This window comes from Lineus longissimus, chromosome 4, assembly GCF_910592395.1.
Source record: "Lineus longissimus chromosome 4, tnLinLong1.2, whole genome shotgun sequence".
In the NCBI taxonomy this organism is placed as follows: domain Eukaryota; kingdom Metazoa; phylum Nemertea; class Pilidiophora; order Heteronemertea; family Lineidae; genus Lineus; species Lineus longissimus.
The window spans coordinates 6,610,756-6,634,143 of record NC_088311.1 but is presented as its reverse complement, the minus strand read 5'-3'; the positions used below and the strand labels follow the sequence as shown (position 1 = coordinate 6,634,143).

Genomic DNA, 23,388 nt, shown 5'->3' with positions numbered 1-23,388 from the left:
TGAAATTGATAAATCGAATGGTATTTCAATGACAGTGGCAAGATCTGAACCAATCATGGCTTTGATCTTTTCACCATTTATTCAGTCTGCTGATATTTTTATCACATGCTTCATGACAAACCTATGCGTTGATATTCCACAAATTTTTTCCGACCATGTAACCACAAAACTATATGCTAGCAATCAAGGGCAAGATACCCCAAAGAAAGATACTTAGGACACTGGTGCCAACTGACTAATGATTTTCGCTCCGGACCCTAGACCCAACGTCATTCTCATCATCAAGGCACCAGGGCCCAGAATTGGGTCTTTGCCACTGAGAAGACTTAGAATCTCCAAGGGTCATCCCTCTAGCCATTACCAAACACCCCAGTCTCTACTAGCAATCGCCACCACGATTCCCCTAAAGAAAGATACTTGATGGGCACTCCTGTCAACTAATTACACTAACCGATTTTTGCTCTAGAACCTTGAACCATGCTCAAAGCTCAAAGTGTCATCCCTCTAGCCATTACCAAACACCCGACCAGCAATCACCACAAAGATACCTAAAGAAAGACGTTCCCATGGACACTGGTGTCAACTGATTATACCAAGTAAATATTGATAAGCAGGTAAGTGGAAAGGAAGGATGTCGTAATGTGAGGCTGAGAGTGGTTGGGCGATGTCTAAGTGCAGGCGCAGCTAAGATGCATCGAGTCCTTTACAGTTAAGGTTGGTATTAGGATATGTTATGGTATGTATTTGGAGAACTTCTTCTTCTGTAGCAATCACCCTCATTAGCATTTGTTGGGTGGTACAGTATGGTTGGGCATCAAAAGATATTAAGTTGAGAACTTCCCAGCCTGTCCAATTTTTATCTGATTCATACAATAACTCGGTTTAGCTTAGCATTTAGCTTACAAGGCAGTTAAGAGAACATCAATTTGCACCTGTTTATAGCCTACATGTACATGAGAATGAGACGGCTCCGCCATTTCACAAGCACTGACTATTGATCACTTCCTACAAAGTGCTACCCAAGGCACACTAAACTGAGACATACAGATGTTCCTCGAGCGAAGCAGGGTTTTTTTCCGCCTCAATCATTTAAATTGGTTTCGTTTCTGTTTTCAAGTCAGGAAGCCATCCTTTATAAAATTGATCCCAATGAGCGTTGTTCAGTCTATTCCCTCAAGATCAACTTGAAAAGACGACCAATTACTACGCAATTAACAAATGCATTCCCACTAATATCATTTACAAGTCAGCATTTCAGAGGCGAGAAGAATTTCAATCGCTTCTTTAGGAACAACAAGGAGTTTGAAGTGATGCGTCTTTCTTTAGAGTGATCCTTAGCTCCCCTCTATTGTAATGAAGGATAAATAGGATGTTAGGTAAGAAACTGGCTTCTCATTAGAAACCAATTACTGGAAAACTGCTGTACAGGTCAGGCCGTATCGAAATAATGCAGCATAGATTTTCTTGACACAATGATACCGGACTTTCGGTTTGATTCAATTAGGAAAGACAATCGCTGCCTAAAGTTGGAGATTGCTTGGCATCTGGCAAGAAATTGAAACTTGCCATTACATTAACAGGTTTAATCTCTTCACACAAAAAACCTTTAGCAAGCAACTTTCTTGAATTTTTTCCGCCAACAATAAGACCCACAGCGACACAACACAACACCTCATAAATATCTCTGACTATGCCGTTCATTACACCCAGGGTGTAAAGTCTCAATAGTACCACACAAAAACAGCAATCGTGATAGTATACATCATGGTTTTTTTATCAATTTCTCTCCTCTCCAACAAACACCATTCTCTCCAAATAACAGCAATGGCTTAAAACCTGAGGGACTACTCGACTACTCAGAACCAAATTGGCTGGCCATATCTTGTGGTGTTCACAGCCACTTGGTGAACTAGGCACTTAACCGTGCCCCAGGGGGATGTATATAACACCAAAATGGCGTTGTACTAGTCTGGAAACGAGTGATATTGTTCTTTGCCTATAAAACAAGGTGAAGGTGTCAGATGCCACAGGTGGTCTGGGTATACAACGTGATCAGCATCCAAAGGTACAAGTCTGTATCATTATCTCTGCTCTTTGTCTCAGAAATATCTATCGCGTTGGGGGAGGGGAGAGGGGAGAGAGAAGGGGATACCTGTTTCGACTTCCCCATCCCTATTTGAGATATTCAACTTTGCTGAATACAGACACAATTTCCATGCCATCCCAAATATCACTGAAATGAAGGTGTCTACTCTGAAAATCATGCACATTTTTTCGCTCACCCCAGCTTCAGCAACAGTTCAAGCCATTCAGACTTAAAGATTCAAGGCAAGCCAGCATCAGGAATGACCAGAATCATTCAGACTTGATGCTTCATGTCAACCTCATAATGAATGTAAGATGCTTTCCTAGCGTAGGGAAGTTAATGGTCATTTGACCTTGACCCCGACCTCATTCAAAAGACAGCAAGTGGGTAGATGCAATTCATTACTTAATGGCCACAAGAAATGGCCACCATCATGTAGCATATGGTAATGAGGCAGTTATTCTTCATTATTAGCTAATTTATTTCTTAATTTGATGAGCATTAATCACATTTGCTGTCTCTATTGAATACTTTTTAATGCCACAATGCCGTGAACTGGCTGTTTGGGGTCTGCTTCGATATGTGGGCTACATTCTGAGCATGAATATTCATTTCTATCAACTTGGTTAATCAACATGGTAAGTTAAAAGAAATTCGACATACCTTGATCCTGAGGATAAACTTGTAAACTAGCTGAAGCCCGGGCTGGCTCTCCTATACTATTTTGTGCAACACATGATATCGTAGTGTCATCTCTTTGTGCCTTCACTGGTTCAATTCGTAATACCGAACCATGTGGCATGTCAAATGTTAGAAATCTATTACGATTTGACGTCACCCGTTTTCCATTTTTTAACCAGTGTATATCTGGCGCTGGATTTCCTGATGACTTGCAGAAGAAACTGACAGTGCCTCCTTCCATGACCTTGTGGTCGCGTGGAGCCAGTGTGATTCTGGGTGCATCTGAAAAGATAAGAAAGGACACCAGTAAGTGACTGATCATCTTCAAGAGAGAGGAAAAAAAGATTAAAACCCTTTGTACTGAACATAAGTAGAGACAACAAGAGACTGTTGAAAAAATACAAACATCACACCAATACCTGGCCTTTGTATGTGCCATCAAACTGTTATATTCTCTGTGCGACTGTCATTATGATGTCAAAGAAGGATAAAGCCAAGTAAAAGAGATGAATGTATGTTCAAATGAGAAATTTTGCCAGGCACATGCGTCAAATGGAGCTGTTGCTTGACTACCAAAGTAGGTCAAATCAAACACCTTCTAATCAAAAGTAGGTCAAATCTGTCATGAGAGTAAAATGCTAACTATTTTTTTGCATACGAGAGGTGAAGCCACACCCAAAATAAAGGGAGAACTGTGGAGATAAAACCAAAATACTTTGCAGGGCGCATTTCCGGGCAGATTAAGAAAACTTTCTTTGAAAGACTCTTTGGCAAGATTTCCACGCATTAGTTTCATAAAACGGAAATATGTTTCTGCTATAGCGCCTCTTGTTCAATCCAATTTCGAAATGCTAAATGAAACTGAAATGTAATTTCCTGCAGTGTATGATATGAAGACCGGGCAATATCAGATATTTATTCGTCCAAAGGCTGCATGAGTATTGGTAAAGCAAGGCGCAACTGAATCAGCTTAACTAATGAACCGGTGATGACATAGCATTTTTCTAAAAAATTTTCTTAGGGAAGCATGTATGAAGTCAGCTGGCTCAGAAACAGGTTTTTATTCAAGAACAAACTCTAGATTCACCGCTCTAAGACCTGTTCTAGCTATTCAATTCAAGCTATATATCATGCACAAGATTGTTTGATGCCATTCAACATGTTCAATTTGGATGGACTGTGGGATGGGGAATGATCATGACATCATGTTTTCACTCGGCCTTCATTTTAATTTCATAGTAATTAATCAACTGGTCTTAGATTGGTGAAACTAGAGTATGATTAAAATCTACTGCTTTGCCTATAGTGTGTGTTCACATGCACTACTTAATCTATTTTCAACAAAGTTCCAGCATCCTTATAGCTAACCCAATCCGGGCGAAAATGGCTAACATATTGTTTGTGAAAAATATCATCTTGGGCAATTTCCCCTTTCAGAACAAAGAAATTATCTGGGTTTCCCTGGAAACAGTGCAACCAAAAAGGGAAACATAAACACCAGTAGTTTTAATCCTGACTAAGAAAAAGAAGAATGAAGATGCTATGGGCATCGTTGACAATGATGGAAATTGTATAATATGTTTGGCCTACTTCAACTTTTGACATTTTTGGCATTTTGACAACCCAATAACAGTAATTTCAAGTAGATTTTCTTTTTCACTGTCATAAATTACCCTGGTAACTTGGCAAGTAAACTTGGATATGTTCCTGCCATCAGAATATCCATCTGTTCTAGAAATCTGCCTCCAAGAAGAAAACGGGCTACACAATACTTCAGAACACATGCCTTTTATTTCTGGCTTTTGATATATACATTTGTATTGTTAACATGATATAACATGGCCATCTTTACTCGAGGAAGAAATAGTCATGTGTACATGATAACATTTCTCCTTTGCAACTTGACAACCTGTTAATACCAGTACAGCATCAAATTGCGGCTTACTTGTTTCTAGTGGTTTTATGACAAATTCTTATAACCAACGGCACTGCAACCCAAAAATGAAACAAATGCACATGCGTGTGACAACAACTTCATTACATAGCTAAGTAAGGCATTTCCGGCGTGAAAGAGCAATCTGAGCGGCCTTCAATAGGGAATTTCCTTGGTCCAACTTTACTTGTTTTTAACATGTAGCAGCATGAGTCCGATGACATTATGCTACTTACTGTCAGAGCCCAGCAATAAATCACCCCAGTAGTCTAACCTAGCTAGGTGCACCACATGACATTTTTAATAAATAATATATAAAAGACATTTCTTGGAATGGAAATTAATTATGAATATCATGAGATTAATGTCAGAAAGCAGGAAGGCTTTTGAGAACATGTAGATCGCAAAATTTGATAACATTTTGAAAATGGGAAAGCTCGGGACAAAACTGACAATAAAGCCTGGCGACACACAACTATTTTTTGAGTATGCAAGTTAAAACTATTACCCCCTAACCGCAGTATCTTCAAGTTATTCAAACCAGCTAAATATCAAATTTGTCTCTCAGCACTTACTAAAAAGCTGACACCCTTTTACATGTTTCAGCATCTTTTTTTATCATAACGGTATTCTTTTGCTTCGAGAAAAAAGTTATTAAATATCCTATTTTCATCATCAAATTTAAACATTTACATTTCTTTTCTAAGGTTTCTTTGCCAAAGTTACAGAGATGCTTTTAAAATTACTGTTTTAAATTTGTTTTAAAAAAGCTTTTATGAGGGAGGATATGACTCCGAGGGGAATTAATTAAGTCACTCTGTCATGGCATTCAGAACTGTGGAGAAAGATAAAGTGAAGCTACCATAAAAAAGCTTTATGTAACTGCGGTGCTTTTTATGTTTTAGAGTGCGTAGCTTAAGAAAATGATCGACCAATGAGCCATGGTTACATACAGATACGATTCTATGCACTCGCCGTCTGATAAACGCCAACACCAATGGGAGAGGTTTTATTCACGCATGAACACCAGTTTGACATGTTCCCAATACGCTTGATTTTAATTACGATGCCAAAGCCACACTTGTGAGACATGCAAATGTAGCGGGGAATATCTACAAATGCATTGCATACGGGTTGATCCAATTTGCACTGTTTCAGAGAGAAGATGTTAGATGCACTATCATAAAAGCATGGTGAAAATGAGACACATTTACATTGTATCAGCATCAATTTCAGCAGTCTGGGCCACATGATCCGAAGTGATTTTAAGTCGCTGATTTAGAGTTAGTGCGATTAGAATCATCTGACTTACAAAATCTAGTACAACTGGCCCAAACTTCAAGTTTAAACACTATATAAGAAAGTGAAACTGCTGCTTTTTAGAGAAACCACATCGCAACTATTTACCAGTCACTACTTCTGTTTTGATGCTTAACTCTCAAAATGCAATGGTTAATAACATACTAGGAAGATTCCTGGATTGGAAACATGACATTCATGATGTCAAGCTTATCTTCACCAGAAGCATGGATGCAGGGGCTCTATGCCCTCGCTGTAGATGTAACTTATTGAAACACATATAAGACACTTGAATAGTCAAGTGTCATTCAAACAATACCCATGTCATAAAGACACTTCTCATAGTCATAAGTCAGTCTGCCATAAAGGGTCATATCGGCTCCATACTCTAACAAGACAATATCCGAGGAGTGATGTAGAGCTTTGGCATCTTAATGACCGACAATACACCTCGTGGATGACGGCAAATATACCCTCTGTCCACAGACTCGAGGCAATTGCTATCGGGCGCAATCAAGGTGTCAAGCTAACCTCTCTGGTGACTCAGTGGCAGAGCTACTTCTTAGCTAGCTCATGGTAATCAAACTGGTCGATTGCGTGAAGATGTTTGAACTTTGACCAATTGTTCAATACATGATTTTTAAATCCAAGATTTTTAATTTTGATGTTCCATGATCATCTGACACACGATACTGGTAGTGCGTGAATATTCTGATGCAAGTTATCAACACGTGGCAAACACTTTGACGTAATCAGCCGCGCCCAAGTTTGACGAGTGCAACGATCAGCTTCGTCAGTAAAGATCTCATTAAGACTCGAAACGAATCTTGCATGATTAGACACAGAGGAAATTATACGTTGAAGATCTCGCTGCAAGTGATTCTCCCCTCGTTGTCTCTCGTCCGCTGCAACTATATACTGCCGCGCTGTTGCTGGTAGGCGGGCGCTCGCTGTCACTTCGACTCACTATTTTGCATCAATTTATCAAAATTGGTACCAAGGGGATAACTCGTAACATATCGTGCCTTAAGTGCCTTTTAGATGGCATTATTAAAATGCATTTAAAGTGAACATATTCTGATGCGTTCTGTTTAACACTCTTTGAAAAATAATTTTCACCACTAAGTCTGGAGTTTTACGGAGGCTGGTGATTGATGACATGATGTAGTATTACTGAGCATCAATGCACTATTACATGTGTGTTGAGTTGTATATACCCACATTATATAAAATTATATCTTATGCTTTCACATCCCAGCGAACTAGCGCTACATGTACATCCGCACTTGACACAGAATGAATTAATTTTTCATAAATCACATGAATACTCATGCATTTACCCATGGATGGTTAAGACAAATTACACCATTTTTCAAATTCTATGGACCTTTGTAAAAACACATTCGCACAGGATGAACTTGGCACGTTATTTAAAATTCTCAACATTTGGTTAGTTACTCTAGGTGAAGTGTGGTTCTATGCTTTGCATAAGTATGAAATTGAAAAGACAGCTATGTAACTTGACGTCGTACGTATGAAAATATTGAGTTCGGGATTAAGTGTGTCGCTTTTTTTCATATTTCAAAAGATTTTCCAATAATATGTGATACAAAGAAGGCCAAACACTGAGGTGGACTGGTACATTTGAGAAACTGGTTGCAAGGAAGGAAAATGTTCATTATTTGTTGAATCAATTCAGTTACGGTTAAAAAGTGGCATACACTTGGTCTAAAAATATCACAAGCACAACACTAAACCCACAAAACTTGGAATTGTGAACAACTTTCTCATTTTCTTGGCTTATATCCTCCTTTGATCTCATTTGTATCAAAACAGTAAGTCTTAGATTCTACTCTATTGATAAGAATTTTGGACCGAATATAGAAGTCGGGCAAAAAGAAACCGTCATTGATGACAAGAACACGAAAATGAAATGTCAAGTCAACTTCAAATGAGTGAGGAATCCACATGGAACTGTTCAAATGGCTACAAAGCCTTTAGGACAAAGGATTGAGAAGTACGACTTGATACATCTCGGGGAAGAAAAGTCTCTGATTGAAAATTTACCGAGGAGGCAACAGCGGGGAAGATTGCTCCATCGACGCATTAGTAACATGATCAAGGGTTTCATTACTCGCTATTCAAGTTGAAGACGGTGATGGGGACGTTTGACAAGATATTGTGAAGCGCCAAAATTTTCCTTTAGTAAGTTTTATGTAAAAGATTCATCTTCTTGTTTATTCTATAGAAATGACTTGAGTAGTCACAGTAATTTCAAGGTAATTGTTGAATCTGTACCTCTTTCGTGAAATAAACTCTTTTCCATTACTTTTTTGTGTCTTTTTGGTCCCAAAGATAGGATGTAAATCAATGTCTTAGACATGTTCTAACTGGCAGCATGGCAGAATCATCTCCTCTTTGACAAGGTACTTTTCCTGGTGTCACCAAAAAATATCTCGGGCAGAAAGGTGTCGAGTCAAAAGATAATCCTCTAACATCAGAGCTAAAAGAAATGCAACATCACCTGATGCTTTCACTGCAACATCTTTCTTCTCCCAATAAGATTTCTAACCATCCTCCAGGGACTTTGACACAAAAAGCATCACCGTTTACCGACTCTAACTCGAGCCGTCGCACAAGACAAAGGCGAAAAAATTAAATGCCGCCATGATGTTGCAATGATTGTATTAACCACACAATGATTGTATTAGCCAAGCGTCATCTACAGAGCTTACACGGACGGAGGACCTAACGCTGCGTAAGAAGATTTAATAGCGAGCCATTACTGTGAACTGGCACCAAGAGGTGACGACCTCAGCTGGTCACCGCTAAACCAACCACCACCACAGCCATATTCACCATGAGAACAGCGATGGAGTTTTCAACCAGCAGATAGCGTTCCTAGCATATTGTCGGATCAACACGGGTGACTTATTTCTATTGTTTTTTTTACCAAGGCGTGAAATTGTACGCTACATTAACTTTGGTTTGACTTATTGTTAATTTCACGGCTCCTGTATTCAGTGGGTGTAATATCGCAGACAGCTAAAAACAGATATTTTTCCAAGACGGGATGAAAAAACCGCCGGCAGGATAAGCTCTTGTTATGCACAAGAAAAAGAAGATATAATTTCAACACTGAGAGTTTTTTTAACTCTGTTATCACGAAGGTATGGAAGGGACCTCAAGCGACTGGAATAAACGCATTATCCCACTCACTATTCCCTGTTGACTTACTTTAATAATACACCTTGACTTGGCGGTCGTATGACCTGGAGTTAGCGACAGCGCAACATCTCAATAATCCCTGCTCGATGATATCCATATCAGGGTCATAAATTTGCCGTCATTCTTGTCACATGTTGGCAGCGGCCATCTATAAGACATACTTAGATGACTAACAGACATGGTCGACTGCGTCTCACAAGGAAAGAATCCATCAACTCCAACCATCAAGAACATCGCGTGCTTACTTCTACCAAATGTGCCATTTGCTCGCGAACATTGCCGAGGCTTTTATCATGTTAAAAGCATGAATTTATTTTCTTTTATTGTACAGTACATGCCTCTGAAATTAATGGTTTGGCTTTATTGCTTTTAGATGTTCACTGCCGACTGTGAGATATGAGTAGAATGTTCGGTTCAGGATTATTGGGAAAAGGGAATATGCCTTACATTAACCCTTTTTGCTGCACTATTCATATCTATTTTTTCCCACCTACACTGGTGTAACGATACAATTCTAAACCTTGGTTTCGTGATCCGGTTCTATCGAGTATCTGGAGCTTTAAAAGCTTCCTTTCGCAGGTACCCAGACTCTTCCATGCCTTATCTTGAAGGCACAATTTATTGGCTGGCAAAACAAAGCAGCTCTCTAAACACCAGGGGACGTTGGTCCCCATACTTACGCGTAACGTACTGGATGTAGAGGTAGCTATTCTGTAGCTGGACAGCAGAAGTATTAGTAGAACCTGTTAGGGTCAAGAACGTCAGCCTGGTTAGGACGATTACCATGGGTTTGGGCCTAGACTACGCTACTCTACTTAGCTTAGCTTTGCCAAACATAGGAAATGATACTACATAGTTCAACTTCCCCAATTACATTCAAATGAACCCATGACTGCTTTTGAATAAACATGACACCAAATTCAAGCATATCCATTCAAATTCACCACTTTTTCAATTTCTTCTAAAATTAAAGGTTTCCATAAACAGTCACACCCACAAATAGTAGAACTTCTACCTTTTACACACATGCACACAAGAAGTGAGATTTTTGCATCACAACTCTACTCTATAAATAGCATTCAGTCATTTTCCAATAGGTTTGAAATCTAAACCTGAATAACTAGCTAATGGCTAATGGCTAGCTAAAGATTTTCCACTGACGCTAGGGTAGATCCTATAAAATCAATGCCTTCATCTTTAGAAAGAATTTAGAAAGAAGCAAGAGCTTTGACATTGAGATCATTCATTGTCACCTACACTTTTGAGAACAGAAAAAGCCAACAAACTTAGGGGGTATCTATGTAGGTCATTGACAAAGATATGATCGAAGCAATCTGAATCATTTTTCACGAAGTATTGTTTGTTTTAAGAAAGTGACAAATATTTTCACCCAATATAGCGGAGATGAATTTCAATTACTTCCTCAAGATAACTAAAATCAACACTAAAAGAGCAACTTGGTCAAACACTATGCCAGCATTTTCAAATAGAAATATGACAAGAGTACCACTTCACAACTGAGAAAAGCAAAATGACACCAAATTGAACAGTTCATCAACATTTGACTCTACATGTACATGTATATGGCATTTAAGGTGCCAAGCAACCTTTTGTCAAATATTTGAGTCCACATGCCATGTCACAAAATTTCAATTTCGTTGGCACCAGCGATTCATCAAGGGGGCTTTGGTAATGTCTGAAGGGAACATAAGTATTTGTGCTAGAAGTCAGCCACAGATATACTCTAAATGCACTTTTCTAAGGTCAGGTGATTTGAATGCATCAATTATATTGTATGTAATTATTTTTCATCCTGAAAGGACTGCTCAATGTCTTCACCTAAACCTGAAAAGTGCATGATTTGATTAGTAAAATAAATGTCCTCTCTTCAAGCATGGCCTTCACGAACAATGATGCACATCTTGTTGAGCTATAAATGCACAACCGAAAACAGAAAATTATGAAACAATTCTAATCTTTATGTACTGCTGAAATAAACAAAATCTAATGAGGGAATTGCTTTCTCATGTTGACAATCTCATTCAACACCATCCATCCGGTTCAAACAAATGGTGCAACAATGGCACATGGATATCTTCGATAATTAAAAGAAATTGATTTCCTTATCAAGTGCCTGAACAGGAACCGAAACATGGAAAGAGAACAAAAGCAGTTGGATGTTGGTAATGATGAGCTTTTACAGGAACCACACCAGCGAAAAGTAAACACATGCTGAGAATACAAGCTCATCGATATGAAAGACTGAATTCTTTGGATGAAATAGTCTTTTTCCTGTTTTTGTTGATTGTGTTATTCATATTATCATGACAGCCCTATTGTTTCCGAAGTAAGTATGGTAATGAATCTGGGTTCACCATCTTTTAGAACGGTTTTGAAAATAATCCAGTTTCACCGATCTAATACCGCTTTATCATGAGGTCAGGACCATGGGCGTACCGAGAAACAGTAACAGAACCCCACCAATAAATATACCAAGTAATTAACAGCAAATTCATCTGTTCCATGAATTATACCAAGTGAGTTCACCGACATTGAATTATCGAACAAAACCCGCACATTAGAAGGATCTTAATCTACAGGTTGTTTACACAGACCGGGCGAAATTTGCATCACATTGGGGTGTGCGTTTACCGATCAATCACCCTCAATGATCTCCACAGAGCGAAATCTGAAACTTAATCATAATCTATAAGTTAATTTGACAGATTTCTTTGAAGTTGTCTTTGAGCAACATTAGCTTGGTTTTCATCTTAACAGCTCTGCCTCTGGATACGCTGACATTATCGTATGGTACTCTAGTCTTTTGGTTTCAAGTTTGAAGAAGCACAGTGGAACCCCAGTCGGCGACCACCCCGGTAATGCGACCACCCGCTATGACGACCAAGAATCACCGGTTCCGAATGGTTTCCTCTCTAATTACCATTACAAGACCCACGGTAACAAGACCATTCAACCTCGGTCCCATGAGTGGTCGTGTTACCGGGGCTCCGCTGTAATCTCATCATGTGTTTAACAGATTGTTCCACAAAACTATAATCACCATCCTATTAAAACATGTAAGCCGTCACGCTCCTCCCTTTTGCATTGAAGGCCATAGGTACATAGATACACTGCTTGAAATATTGCACCAAGTGACATTTCCTTCGAAGACCTATCTTCTTTGCATTTGTTCAATGTCTTAAGTAAAAGAATACAACATAAGAAGAAGCTGGAACTAAACCAAATGACCTGGACTTTAAAAGTACCAACTGATTCTCGTGATGCTGTTGTGTGTGCTTCCAGTCATCTTGGCGATTTTCAATAACATATAGAAAGTTTAAACGGTTCACTGGACTCGAATTAACTGAAGACTGGCCGCAGTTCAAGGGAAGCTGTGAGTTGGGACGACAAGAACATGTCCTAAAGAAGCCATTGTGAACAGTGGTGAAACTGTAGATGATCTCCAGTAAATTTCAATCCAGTGACCAGATTGAACTTTCTAATGATACTGAGTCTCGTCAAGAGAGCTCCCAAAGACTATCGTGACATGTCACGGACTAAGAAGCTTTGATAAGTCAACTACGGAACAAGCACCGCTCATTTATCAGAGTTACCCCCTAATACTGATATTATATCACTCATGGATGGGTCATCTGATTATGATGCTTGTGTGGACAGTGCTAGAGCTGATGGCCAAGACATTAGGGAGCATTACTGGACATTATCCACCATTATCTGTCCAGGCTTAATGTGTACTACACGACCGTTGTACAAGAATACTGGCCATCTTCCACTGAGGAAAATGACTTAGGATCCTCACATTATGAGCGCGACATTTTGGCATCGTTTATTGAATCGAGAAATCATGCATTGCTTGACCCAAGAGAGATACTCCAGTATTATCAAAGACTGCTTCTGAATGGTCAAACTATAAGCTTCGCAAGATAGCGTGCGTATGTTTGTTTAACGTTCTTCAACATGTTCAATCAGGACAGACACTGGGTGGGAAATACAGTCAAAGCTGTCCAAAAGTCATGAGTGACCTTGACCTTTTTGTCAATTTTGAAGACGTACCGTATATGAAGAGGTCTTAGATGGGTGAAACTGAAGAATACTGCTGATGCTTACTTGCTAATTTTACTCATGGAACAGACCGCCTCAATTATGTTGTCCAGGTTTTTTCCTATTTTCCTTGGAACTCATGTTTTCTGGGGGAAACAGACACTTTGTCATGTAATTCCATCAGAAACTAATATATCCCCTGACCCTTGGGAAATATCGCAATTGTTTCTATGGAGAAATTGCCTCTAGTATTTCCACCATAAGTATTCTTGCACCCTGAGAACAAGGGAGACATGACGTTGACTTGGCAACAACTGATGCAAGTTACGAACAGGAAGTCATCACCAATATTGAGATGAACCCATGAAGTGCATGATCTTCATCTTTTATTTCCTTCGATGAAAGGAACACACGGAATAACCCACAGTGTTTCCTCCTAAAACACTATTCATGTGTCCAGCCAAAGAAAGCAATTGCCAACTTTGTCAATATGACTCGGGGCATCTTCTTTGGTGATTGGACAAATATGAGGTAACCTGTGTTTGAAGGATCTGTTGACCTAGTCTGTCAGTGTCACTCTTGCGGTCATTGGCTATGTCAAACAGATAGTCAATACTGATGGTCTCTCGATGTATACCAAACCTACATAAGGAGAGACGAGAAAATCCAATTTTGGGCTGAGCATGGCAGTCATAGAGTCGGATGGCTTCAACATTACTTCACCTCAAAAATAGATTGTAATAGGCACAGCATATTGTCAATTTGTCACGCAGACGGTATTGTATTTGGACAACGGAGGAAAATCAATCCGTAATCGCAACCATATTTATGTTAATCTCCAGCGCTGGAGTTATCCATTACTGAGTTGTGTGATGAATAAACAGAATTTCATTGTTTCTATTTGCAAAAGCTCAGCCCAGTTCTGATCACCACTGCAGCCATGATGTCGAGATTAGACTCTGCTACTGAGAACACAAGAATAAAAGAACGATGAGGCAAATCCGAATTTGGTACCAGCTTTGTTCTGATTACCAAACGGAAAAATTCTGCCTGGGGTATCCAGAGGACGAAATCTACACAGCTTGTGTAGGCTTTGAATTGCTACTTTTTCTGGCAGGGTTATGATGCTATAAATGCTTCTGTAAACCTGAAGCATTATACCACCGCATTTCAGAGAGAGGGAGAGCAACTAAACCTGTTCATTGCAGTTATTCATGCCTGTATCAGACATCATTATTCTGAGCAAGATTGCCTTTATTGCCCTCAGCACTTAAATGGAAACAAAACCGTCATCTGAAAAAAACACTCTAAATGGTTAATTTGTTTGGCAGCTGCAGTTTCAAAGTCGAAACCATTGCTCACTACAAACAGACAACAACTTCCCATAACGAGTCCATGCTTTCCAGCATGCTCTCTTGGGGATGATAAAACCTGCTTGCTCAATACGTTAATTGGTCTGCATCCTACAGCAAGCTGTTAACGATGGTGCAAAAAGCGGTGTCTTTGAGTTGTCTCCATTGTTATTATTACATTAGACGCCAGTAGGACTGGTCGATGTCTGGTGAGATAACTAGCCAAAGGCACTCGATTTGTCAACATCAAAATAATGAAATCTCAATCCAATACTGCAAATTAATAGAGAAAAGAGGTGACCCTGCAATTCAGTACCAGTTGGCAATTCAGCCACTATCCAGTTCTATCCGTGTAACAAATTGAAGGACAAAGTGTTGTCCTTCGGAAGTTGTTCAGACCAGATGTTGACATACAATTAACAGAAGAACTCAAGCCTCGAAACACCAAAATAAGTTGGGATCGACCTTGGCTTGAAAACTACTTCATAACACATTATTAATAACATTTTGTCACGACAACCAAGAGAGTGGAGACGACCAAGAGTTGTCGACGTATCAAAGTACAACTACGCAATCTCATAATGGGATGGATGTTTGTCCCAACCACGCCGAGCAATTTGCTCTCATCATGCCGATGAGAATTCCAACTGGGCGCCAAGGTTGATAGGGAAATATTTTTTCTCTGTGTGATGAAAAAACGTTATCGACCTGCATTCACACGGCCGCCACAGCCCCTGTCAAAGGCAATAACGTGATGGATGATTTAATCAATTGCCACTGGAAGGCACAGGTGATAATGTCCACGAGAACCCCCCTCTCAAAAGGAGTAGCTATTCAAAGATACATGGTCACTTAATTTGTGATGCCGAGGGAGGCTATCTGGGGATGGCCACATTTGCCATCAGCATAACAGGCTGTTAGTGGCAGGGTTTAACAGGAAGAGGACTACATTAGTTAAAGTGCAATGGCATCTTCTGTGATGATTGCGCAGAATTGTTTTTCATAATGTAATAAACACTTTTTGGAGTGGTGATTGACTTACATAATATATTCTCTAGAACTGACTAAAAGGGAGGATGGAATATTGACAAGGAACAAAAGCAGGAAGAAACTGCAAATCGACAATCAAATCTACGATGAAAAGCTGCCTTCAAACTGAGAATAAACACCAACTCTGAAACAACCCACTCGTATTGGAACAACTCCAACTCAAAGATACCAACTTTCTCTGAACACCTACTCGCCAAGTTTGACGACATCAGAGGAAATGTTTTCAAATTGTGTTATCATTCATTCCTTCTCAGATTCTGGGGCGGTTACTCACAAAAAGTTACGTATGAAAACACTTTCATGAATTTTAAATGAAGTGAAGAAAACTATTCATAGATTCCTAAAGACATCACAATGAATTCTCATCCCACTACCAACTGATCTGAAGGAAGTTTAAGACCAGAGAAAAAGATTCTTTCCCAAATCAACAACACAACAGTACCTTGTTTGCAGCGCACTTTTTACTCTGCTTAACAGAAAAGACACTCTCAGAGGAGTTAAATATCGCCACCACAAGAGACAACCAGAGAATACAACTTGGGAAGATGTCTCCGCCTTTGCAATGTTTTTAACGGAAAACCACACCTGCCAAAGCGGATAACAAGAATCAATTTACCTATTTTTTAGCTAAGAACATGCTTCACCTGCCAAATGTAACACTGTAGAAAAAGATATGCGACGGTCCTGACCAGCGAATCAAGGGTGATAGAGAGTGTATCAGATGAAACAGGACACATGCTTGCCACTGCTTTCAGTCAGACGTCACTAGATCAGATGCTATTACACTCCCTAAGGGCCGGGCAAACACGTCAACACAAATAGACACAATACGATAGCCCTACAGTAGGACCGAGACGTGACCCAGGGAGTCGGCCGTCTGGCTTCTTGACAAGAGATATGCCAACATACACCATAATCAATGTGTTCAAAAGGGATAATGTCAGCCATGTCATGAGCTTTATTGAAAATCTGATGGCTTGGTTGCAATATGATTCCGGGGTGAGTTCATTTCAATTATAGGATCATATGATTATGACAAGATGATATAAAGGAAGGATCCAGAGGTTGGCAGGAGGTGTTGACAGATCATGTGGTATAGCTATCAATCTGCAGTTCAATCAGATAGTTCGATGACATAAACTAGGTATTCCTTTGAGAATGGCTTGATTTTCCAGCCCATAAAAAGATCGAAAGTTGAGAAACTTTTCATCCATGCCTGTTTCCGGATGAGCCAAGCTGGTCGCATCTCATCGCATTGCCACGTCAAAAATATGAAAAAGAGGTAAGAAGTGGCAATTTGAAAAGCTACAAGTTCAGAAAGCATGGAAAAAAGCTTGCTTCGTTTCCCCCCATGCTCTCTTAGAGATCCACCTCCAGGCTCCGTTTTTGTTTTGTGTGCCTTAATTTCCAGTGTTGTGTCTCTAAAAGCCAGGCACCAGTTATTATGCCGGCTGACATTTACTATATTCCAGGCAGATGTGAGGTCACAGTAATGGCTAATGCTTTCATTGAAGGCATTCATTTTGAAATACCACGGTCTACGCCGCATTTGAGTGGTAAGCCCCCATCTGATGAAAAACTCAGAGACAACACTGATTCTTCTCCTATGCAAGTATCATGAATTAGGGTTAAGAGATTGGCAGATTATCAATGGCTTGGATTATCAATGGCAAAGAAAGGATATAAGAAATCACGATAATTGTGCACCAAGTTCCTTTCAGGGATTATTGCCATATTGGAGTCTGAATCGGATTACTTCACGAAAGTCAAAGATGTCTCAAGGATTACTATCAGATTACTGCAGCAAGGTCAAATAGTCTCAAGGCAGCTGCTGTCAAATCTAGCTGAGAATTGTTAATTGCGCCCAAGGAAAGATTTCTTTGTTTTTCCTTAAATGTGAGATTAAATAAGCAAGATTTAAAATGAAACATGACAGAAGTCAGAAGTTTCTCGACAAGAATAGATTTTCAATTTCCCTACAGCGGTGTATGATGTGTATTTGTCATGTACAATGTGTCTTTATTACGGGGATTGGCATTGCCCAAAGGGATTACAGGAAGGATATGAACAAGATTAGGGTTTAACAAAGAGATTGAGACCCCTTCGCATGCAGCAAACAATGTCATTAGAAGATATGAGATGACATTTCGAAACAGGAAACGTTCTGATGAGACGAACATTTGATCTGGTGAGTCACACAAGATTTGCACCAATGTTCAAACGGAGCATTTTATTAAAATCTCCACGATGCCATCAGAACTTTATCAGGCTTCAGAAATTATGCAATCAGAATATTCAGTGCATTCCCTCAGGCATGACGTTGTAGCGAAGCAAGCGCGAGGCGTGCAGTTTTTTACCATTCAACTCCTTGCATCGAAAGATGCATCACTGGCCACACGGCAGCTCGAAGATGGAGTGGAAGAAGCTTGTGATTTCAGACGCACCGGAACATATTGAAACAGAATTTCTAATAAAGAGAATCGTGATAGTATAGATGGACGATTTTTTCTGAGCTGGAAGGGTGTTGGCATCTGGTATGATGCTAGAGATGTATGGCTAGAGGTTACTTGGGTCTGACAGCACAGTCAACATACAAGCAGGATGGGCAACATGTCTCGAAGCAATAAGCACGGAATTGAGAAGGAAAAGGGAAGAATGACTTCTAAATAAACACAATGATAGAGGATGGGCACCATTTCCAAACAATAGCAGTGGACTAGTTCTCCAAGAAAGTTCCTCGAGGTATAGGCGAAGTCCCCAATGGTGTCCGCTATTTTTGGCAGTAGCCAAGTTTGCTTCTGAGACAAAGGAAAGCAACTTCGTTGTCTTTTTTATCGATGGTAAGAGCGTAACTGTGAAACTTAACTCCTCCTCCTGATGGCAACAACTACTGTTACCAACTGCAGGACACAATTTTTCGCAGAAAGTCAGGAATTCTCCGAATCAGTTGACATCATTTGAAAGTTCTCATTCACCATGTTATGTTTTAATTAACACTTGTGGCATGAAAGACGTACTTCTGGATAGTCTTCACCTGAAGACTTCTTTACTTCTGAACTTTTTCAAAATAGTCCGTGTTGTTGTTGCAAGTAAGCATGTAACCTCTTCAACCTGACTTCTTTCAAACTGAAAGAAATATGCGTTCAATTAAGAAAGTTGGTTCTTGTTCCACCCCTTACTTAGCTTCTGTTAGATAAATCTCAATCTGACCGTCGTACGATCTTGAACTTAGTATTCCCCTCTTGTTTTTCCTATTGATCACCGACAGAGGCAATGTCGAGCAGTAGTCACTTCATTTCCATAACCAAATGCATAGCCATCTTGCCCAGTCTAGCTCAAGTAGGACACTCGTTCCCTCAAACAGATTCATTTGTAGCTACTTGGATTTCGTTAAAGAGCCTTTCGTGCCCGTGTTATCACCTGTAACATGATGAAAGTACCTTTGTACTATAAAGAAGATGGAACCTTGTTGTCTTTATGCTAATATTTCATGTATTTTCCAATATTACATATGGCTAAATTGCCAAACAAGTAATATATAGAGTAGACTTTGACTTGCAATGCAAGCTTGAAAATACATCTTCCATAGGATTTTTTTCAAATTATTTCAGTTTTTTTATATTTAGGCAACTCCCTTCTTTCACTGGTTATTGCATATGATATCGAAAAGCAACCTGAAATCATGATAGCAGATACATATATAACAGGGTAGCATTTCTGTTCATGAAAAAGGATATCCCTACAATCAAGATCCCTCTGCAAGAACAATCATAATAGTTTCACAGTAATAAATCGATCGTTTTCAATGACTTTGCCATTGGCAACAATAACCGAACAAAAACAATAAGTTTACCTTGTAAATAAATAGTCAATGATCCAACACGATTGGCCACCGGGACCATGGCCTTGACTTATGTCCATGGCCATGGCCTTGACTTGAACATATGTGCTGTGTCTTCGATTGTTGATGTCACGAATCATGGGTGTGACTACATATAAAAGCAACAAAGCTGATACACATAAAGGTGAAAGGGGATGTTTGAAATCCCAAAATACAAAGGATTAGGATTTCAGTCACACAAAAACTTTGAATATAATGTAATAATGTAAAATGGTCCTCGATAAGTAACACGAGATGGTGTTGTGAAGTGATATACTTTATATCGATTTTCAGGTTTCTGAGGAACTTTAATGGGGGCTGATTGCACGTTATCATTTCATGCGTTACGTATGCCAAATAGCGCGAAGTGGGCGGTCATGTAGGATGTTTTCAATAAATCAGACAATGCGAGAGGTTTGAAACAAGAGAAATGGCATAAGTCTTAGAAATCGGAGAATAATGAGTAATGATGGGGACTGAATATCTGAAAATGTTACAAACATCACAGCAGACTTTGGTAAAAAGTGTTGTTCGCGACAAGTATTCTTCATGTCTCTCCAGGGATTTTAAGTTTAAGGTCGCCTGGATGACCTTTGAGCTGACATTGAGAATGTTGAGCAAGTTGATATGTTCTTGTCACCTTAACCCATTCAAGGCTGAATAAAAGAACACATACACTAGATGAGTGGGTACTCAAGGACGTAGGAACACCATGGACAGAGTGGGGTAAACAAGAAAGTGATAGTTGGTGTCTGATGAAAATCAATGGTCATCAGCACAGAGAGTTGAGCTAGCTTTTGGGGTTCCGCCGATAGCCTGACATACATTAACATGCAAAACCGAATCTAGGTTGACCGCGAAATCCACAAGAATGAAACATCTACGAAAATTGTAGTTTACAGTAAGTGTTAATGAAAGACATTTAGGCAAAAACCTTTACTTGCGTTATATAATACCACCACGTGTTCCATTGAAGGTTATGATAAATCAAGACTAAAATAGACATCAATGCCAGATAAAGTTAGTTCGTCATTGATCATCACATCAACAAGGTTAATTTTTCAGACCAACATTCCCGAGGCAAATCCTACGCCTACATGGTACTTTTTAAACATCGAAAATGTTTAATTACGACAGTTGTCTTTAGGCGTGTTAGTATTCAATTGTAAAAATAGTTTGAAGGAGTGTCTCGGGCAATTCATATTCATTTAATTTTTCCCAATCAAGAGTAAACCCAGACAGACAAGCCAATAGGTACAAAAATTCAATTATCTTGTCTGACATATTGACACTTACGTTTGCAGCCCTAGTTGAACTAAATCTGATTTGAGATTTAAAACATTGCCCTTGGAATATTCAACGACCTGGGGTCTCAGGGAAATTTTAAGATAGGGGAACACCCACGTGTAACAGTGCTACACAATATATCAGTTTTTCGCCGATCGTATAGGAATATATGTCATGGCTCATGGTATCTTTTCTAATGTATCAATGAAGAAGAACGGTTTTCCTATTATGAGGATTCTGAGTATACATAGCATACTAAACTGATAGTACTCATCGTCAATTCATTTGTAAGGGAGTGGAACTTGGCCATCAGTGAATCCATCACCAGTAAATCAGTAGTAATAGCTTTGCCACATAATCGATATGGCTATAATAGCCTGGTCAAGTCGTATAACACAATGGTAGAGTAAGCAAGCTCATTACCAATCTACATTACCCCATACCAGTAAGTGATAATTTCAATATATGAGATTGCTAATATGGGACTATAACACAACATGATTCTTCTGAGAAATATGACGATTTCTTGTTGGCTACCAGCTACACTCGATCGTACTAGCCCAAACTTGTTATCATGAGAACTTTTATGTTACATTTGTGAATCAAGCTTATTATGAAATCTGCAACAATAAAACGATTTACATGTACGATAAATCAACCATTACCACCATCAATTGCTTCAAGCATAGCTTCTCCTCCCAAATAATCAGGAACATATCACTGACTTCACTCAATCAGCATTTAACCTTGCCAGCATCTTTTTACCCAGCTTATTGATCCCCGTCCCGTTCATTGTTGCTGCATCTGTCAGCTAATGCATTACGCTAGTCATTGTCAAGTTTGATGCTGGCAATCGAATCCAACTCCGCACCACATCGAGTTACCATGTAATCCATTGTAAAGTCTGCTGTTTTCAATTTCGATCAATTCTCCTTTGTTCATTGATATGAAACCCTGTCAGTCTTCGCTAAACATTAATTATTCAAACTTCATAATCCATCTCCTGCTTGGTATCAGCAAGGCATCTATGATTTCGTGATGTGGCGTCAACCCTTGATTTCCAAGAAGACCTCAATGAACCATGGTTTGGAAATCATACAATCAGATCTACACATCATCTTGCCTTGATAGGCTCTGAGACTGCAATGTTTGCTCTCTCCAACTTAGACATTGCTGATAGTTCAGTGGGACTTTTGGACTTGTGGAGGCAGGCATTGGTCCTGACCCTTCGTTCTGATACCACAACACCCCCAGCCTGCTCCTCCAAAGGGACTACAGCCTCTCACAGCCCTGTTACTGACCAGAATACAATACAAGATGATTCCCAACCTTAGGAGCAGCTAAAGCCAATTGCAGGAAGCCACACCAAGGGCAAACCTGAACTCAACTGGCCAGGTGAACACTCTCATCAATACACAATAGACTCTGCTCTATGGATACCGTGGGCAAATTTCATCCACGAATGCGCACACGAGATTCATGTCCCCTTCATTTGAGTGAGAAGCACATCGACTGCGAGGGAACATGTTTTAATCAAAGCCGCGCTCAACACTCTGTGACATTAACCTAAGTGCCGTTTCCTAAGCAGGTTTGGCTTAATGTCAGCTACACAGATGATGGAGTCTCGTGGGGGTTATAAAGAGCGATAGGTATGGATTATTCCTTGAGTTATCGCTCACCTGTCCTTGGTCGCAACCACAAAAGGTTGATTACATTCTCAGCCAATCAAAGGACAAGGAACTTTCAATTTAACCTCAATCATTATGTTTGATTCGCTTTTTCCTCTTCATCACAAGTGGGGTAAAGGTGTCTCTTTCTGACCACTGGCTGACAGTGATGAGGACTTCATACGACCTTTAACGCGATGACTACAAAAAAATCCAAGCATTTTCGAATCTCACAAGACGAATAAACCTGAAACACTTTGATCATATTTCATGAGCTGATGCCTGTCACCAGTCAATATCATTATTACGAATATATAAGACTTAAACACCACTGACAATAAAAAATCTGATACCTTCTCAATAAGATTGTTTGTCATCGAACACCAATAACATTTCCATGACGGAGGTTATTTGATAAGTTGGCTAAACATAGCACAATGTCTGTTGAATTCAAAGCGTGTTAGATCAAATGATGATGTCAATAGTGTTCATATCACAATAACACACTATTACACTTTTACATGTTTTAGATTATAAGACTTGAAGTTTCTGGTCTTCTCGTATAAATGTCACCACAAGTTGGCATATTCTTTTGCCTAGTTCTAGAATCTCAACAAAAATCTCACTCATGAACTGTTAGATATCACAATGGTTGGCCTTTACGAATTCATAAACAAACCTCCTCCCACTGACATAAGAAGAAGACTTTTTCCGGTCGTTTTATATTCTCCGCTGACACCTCGTACAACTCGAGGCTTCAATCTTTATCTGCACCTAATAGAAAAAGCTCCTGAAGCCTCGCCAAGCTCCATCTCCTCTCGTCTTCATTGACCACAAATCCACCAAAAGCGCTAGATCATTTT

At 39.5% G+C, this 23,388-nt stretch overlaps 1 protein-coding gene across 6 annotated transcripts in view; it reads right to left on the bottom strand.

The window, feature by feature from the left end:
- The window catches only part of LOC135487302 (tyrosine-protein phosphatase Lar-like), a 294,416-nt gene that overhangs the window by 111,298 nt on the left and 159,730 nt on the right, over positions 1-23,388 (bottom strand). For all 6 annotated transcript variants that reach the window (XM_064770915.1, XM_064770911.1, XM_064770913.1 and 3 more), the window contains one exon: positions 2,750-3,049. In XM_064770915.1, coding sequence (XP_064626985.1) covers positions 2,750-3,049 — 300 coding nt within the window. The remainder of the gene's footprint in view (positions 1-2,749; positions 3,050-23,388) is intronic.